The 5,000-nt window shown below is 36.4% G+C and overlaps 1 protein-coding gene across 2 annotated transcripts in view; it reads left to right on the forward strand.

The window, feature by feature from the left end:
- Positions 1–5,000, forward strand: part of selenop2 (selenoprotein P2) — an 8,108-nt gene that overhangs the window by 2,361 nt on the left and 747 nt on the right. Inside the window, exons 3-5 of one of the 2 annotated variants that reach the window (XM_056476426.1) lie at positions 760–972; positions 3,215–3,323; positions 3,407–5,000. The exon at positions 3,407–5,000 is cut by the window's right edge and continues 747 nt beyond it. In XM_056476426.1, the coding sequence (XP_056332401.1) occupies positions 760–972; positions 3,215–3,323; positions 3,407–3,670 (586 nt within the window). In that variant the 3' untranslated portion in view covers positions 3,671–5,000. The remainder of the gene's footprint in view (positions 1–759; positions 973–3,214; positions 3,324–3,406) is intronic. The other variant, XM_056476435.1, reaches the window with a different exon arrangement.

The raw sequence follows: 5,000 nt of genomic DNA on the forward strand, positions 1-5,000 counted from the left end.
TATATATATATACAGTATATATATATACAGTTTATATATATATATATATATATATATATATATATATATATATATATATATATATATATATATATATAAACTGATTAAATCTAATAGTATTAAACATATTTAGATTGAGTCTGAGGAATCTGACAACATCTAAAAAACAGAATCAGTTGGCGTTTCTGTGTGGAGTTTGCATGTTCTTCCTGTGTTCACGTGGGTTTCCTCCAGGTGTTCCGGTTTCCTCCACAGTCCAAAACGTGGTATAGATGAATTGGGTGTGCTAAATTGTCCGTTGTGTATGTGTGTGTGAATGAGTGTGTATGTGTTTCCCAGTGATGGGTTGCAGTTGGAAGGGTATCCGCTGTGTAAAACATATGCTTGAAAAATTGCCGGTTCATTCCGCTGTGACGACCCCAGATTAATAAAGGGACTAAGCCGAAAAGAAAATGAATGAATGGCCCCTAATACATTTGAAACTTATACAAATTTAAAATCACACAAAAGTTATCAAATTAATTATTCATTCATTCATTCATTTTCTTTTCCCTTTATTAATCTGGGGTCGCCACAGCGGAATGAACCGCTAACTTATCCAGCATATGTTTAAGCAGCAAATACCCTTCCAGCTGCAACCCATCACTGGGAAAATCAAATTATTTCGATTATAAATATTATTTCTAATGTTGTAATTGCTATTGTAAACTTCTCAGTCACTAAAATCTCTTTATCCTCTCTTCTTCTTTGGTTGTGAAGGCTGGGAGACCTGCGTGACAAGCTGGCTAATGGAGGACTGACTAACATTTCATTCATGGTTGTGAATGAGCTGGATTCTCAGTCCAGAGCCATGTACTGGGAGCTGAAGAGGAGGACAGCGCAGGACATTCCTGTGTACCAGCAGAGCCCACTGCAAAATGACGTCTGGGAGATTCTGGAGGGGGACAAGGATGATTTCTTAGTGTATGACAGGTATGAATGAAACACACCAATATGACAAGTTTGACATGACTGTTATGTGTTCAAGTGAGGGATCTCCTCCAAACTCAGTGAACGTTAGCTTCTGTGTTCACACAACTAGCAAAAACAAGTAAATATACCAGATTACTGTTGTGTTTGCAATAAGGAAAAAGCTAAACACATGCAGGCATTTCTTCTTTCTTTCTTTTTACTGAACTAGCCTGCAGTAACGAAAACAGGAGACTCATACATACATTCCTGATATGTGAGTTCCATCTCGCACTCAATACACTACAATTATATGGTATAAATACAGCACTACAACATATAAAAGAGAGAGATCGACTTAGAATGTCATTCACCTGTTTAATAGTGATTTGATCAGCTGTAGTTAGAAATTACGCTGTTTTTCTCTTCTAAGGGCTTATAATGCAGTCTCCTTTGCAATCTTGTTGATAAACAACGTCAACTGTCTTTGCTCTGCTCAGTCTGTCAGGCTAATGGTATCTCAAAAATTTTAAATATTTAAAATAGGCACTACCCTTATAAATAAACTGCTTAGTTGCAATCTAAACAACTACATTCTCAACTTAAAAAAGCCTCAAAAGTACATTATGTTGTCCAACAGCTGCAATATTTATCAAACTGTCCTCTGCTTGTCGATGTATGTGGGTGGAGTAATACACAAGGGTGAAGGGTTAAGAGGGTGAACGAGTGCTGTTATTTGCAGAATATCACACGGCTATCAGCCAATCAGATTCAAGAACCAGACAAAACTATATAAAGTATATACAGTTGAAGTCAGAATTATAACCCCCTCTAAATTATTAGCCCCCCTTTTTATTTATTTCCCCAATTTCTATTTAATGGAGAGAAGATTTTTTTCAACACATTTCTAAACATAATAGTTTTAATAACTAATTTCTAATAATTTTTTTATTTTATCTTTGCCATGATGACAGTAAATAATATTTGACTAGATATTGTTTAAGACACTTCTATACAGCTTAAAGTGACATTTAAAGGCTTAACTAGGTTAATTAGGTTAACTAGGCAGGTTAGGGTAATTAGGCAATTATTGTATAACAATGGTTTATTCTGTTGACTATCGAAAAAAGTATAGCTTAAAGGGGCTAATATTGTCCTTAAAAATGGTGTTTAAAAAATTAAAAAATGCTTTTATTCTAGCTGAAATAAAATAAATAAGACTTTTTTCACAATCAGAAATCAGAATCAGATAGAGCTTTATTGCCAGGTATGTTTGCACATATGAGGAATTTGTTTTGGTGACAGAGCTTCTACAGAGCAACAGAATTACAAAGACAGGACAAAAAACAGATTAAAAATAAAAAATAGAAGTAGTGAATGCAAATATACAACTTGACAAGTGTATGTAGAGCTATATTACTATATAAAACGTTATATGTGCAGCTGTTATGTGCAAATTGGCATGTAAAGTGTGTTGTTAAATATGTGTATAAAAGTGTATGGCAAGTAGTGATGTTGGTTCCACAATCATTATCATCAAGTGTTCATGAGATGGATTGCCTGAGGGAAGAAACTGTTTCTGTGTCGGGCTGTTCTGGTGCGCAGTGCTCTGTAGCGTTGACCAGAAGGTAAAAGTTCAAAGAGGCAGTGTGCTGGGTGTGAGGGGTCCAGAGTGATTTTGGCAGGATTTAGATTTTCTTGGGGAGTAGGGAGGGTTGTACCAGTGACTCGCTCAGCAGTCCGAACTATTCGACGTAGTCTTTGGAGGTCGTATTTGGAAGCTGTTTTAGAATTTAATTCTTTTAAATCATTTGTATTTTTTTGTTGTTAATATTATACACTTACAATTTATTGTAATGTTAGAAGGGATTTTCTTGACTCTAAAATAAATTTTTAAATATATTTTGGTAAATAAAGTTTGAAATTAAATATATTTTACATTTTTGCAAAAATGTTGACCCTCACATTTACTAAATATATTTAAAATATAAGATAGCTAGAGAGATGGAAAAAAAGGTGAACTAGTCAAGTGAGCTAAACTAAAGTGTTTAACTAAACTTGCAGCATTTGCAGTACAAAGCATAGTTGTAAGCTAACAGTGTTCTCAATTTTTATACCGTTGGTAAAGCTTCACGTTGCTCTTTTGTATTCACATGAGAGCTCTCCAAAAGACTGGTCACCTGAAATATTTTTTGCTCAAGGACTGTTTACAAATTGCTTACAAATGTACCAAATGTTCAGTGTTTTGTATTTCTTTTCTGTGCAGATGTGGATACCTCACCTTTCACATTGTCCTGCCATTCAGTTTTCTTCACTATCCTTATATAGAAGCTGCCATCAGGGCTACATATCACAAAAACATGTGCAACTGCTCAGTGAGTGACAACAACCTCAAAATAAAAATGTGTCATGTTTATGAAATGCTAGCATGTGTTCATTTATTCAATCTCTCCTTTAGCTAAACGCCAACTTTTCCCTATCAGAAGGCTCTGACAGCACCAAAAATGAGCCCGCAGGAGAAAACAACCCGCGGCCCAACAGTACAGAGCCGGTAACTGCTGCTCATCATCATCATCATCATCATCATCAACAACAACATGAGCATCATCATCACAATCCTTATCCAAATAACCATAAAAAAGCAGGTGATTCAGATGTGACCGGGAAACCAAAGGAGCCAACCCATCATTCTCATCAAGAACATGTTCATAGTCACAGATAGTTTTTAGACATTACTGTATTTAGATTTTTTGTGTTAAATAAGGTTTTCTTGTGTAAATATATGAAGCCGATCTTGTGTCAGAACTTCATATTTACCTCAGAGGGGGTGTTCAGTTGTCTTCAGTGTATTTCTGTTCTTAATGAAGTGTACACTTTAAACCTGAGACAGGGGTCTGTATGCGGATGTTGAACACAGGAGTCATTTATTTACACTAAACTTCTGATTCCCCCCCTTTTTGAGAAAATGTGATAGTGCTGAACTAAGTGGTTGCTTTGATTATAATATAATAACAGCCTTTTGTTTGCTAATATGTTGTATGATATGTTAAAGGGCACATAGGTTACCCCTTTTTTCATATTTAATATAAGTCTTTTTTGTCCCCAGAATGTGTCTGTTAAGTTTCAGCTCAAAACACCCATCAGATTATTTATTTTAGCTGTTTGAAGTGTCTATATTATAGCTGGAAAAAAGGTTTAGCTGTTTTTTTTGTACTGGCCCTTTAAGGCTAGTCCTCCCTGCCCACCTTTCCCACGTGCCTGTCAGCAATCGTTGCCCTCGGCTGCCTCAGGAAGCAGATCTCACATAACGTGTGTGAGAAATACTACAGTAAGAACTTTAACAATCAGTATTTGATGCATTTTTTTGTGTATTTGCAACAATGAGTCACACACAGTGTCATTACAAAGTTCACGCACACATACAGCAAGGACACAAACACATAGCGCACACACATACACACACAAATGTAGCGCTGACATACACACACACATAGCTCAGACGCGCACACACACACACACTTAGCTCAGACACGCAGACACACACAGAGAGAGAGAGAGAGCGTTAAGCTTTGCACTCGTTTTGCACGCATGTGACATGATATTGGTAATATCCACTGCTGTATGGATATTTCTTATATTAATGTATATTAATAACTGGGATTGAAGCGTCTTTCTTTATAATTGTTCTGACACGCGGCTGTGCTGATTAGGTGCATCTGAAGTGAATCGCTGTAATTCTTTGCACACACATGCTCTGTTTTAAGACATTTTAAACTTGTGAAACTCACTCTTGATCACATTTGATGATGATTGATGATCCTAGCGAACTGAAGACACCTTTTATTCCCGGCTGCTTTGCGCTCCTCCCTTGATGATATGATTATACACGTGACTACCAGACATGTTAATGCACGCAGCTGTCAATCAATATTGGTGGGCGGGGGGACCGCACTCCTACGTAAAGTTGTGGTCGATCTGAAAACGGCTCCAATTGGTCAACTGTTTTTATGTTGTTAAATTTGAAAAAAAGGACTGGGTGTGTTTATTTCACC

Source organism: Danio aesculapii, chromosome 2 (genome assembly GCF_903798145.1).
Source record: "Danio aesculapii chromosome 2, fDanAes4.1, whole genome shotgun sequence".
Classification (NCBI taxonomy): Eukaryota; Metazoa; Chordata; class Actinopteri; order Cypriniformes; family Danionidae; genus Danio; species Danio aesculapii.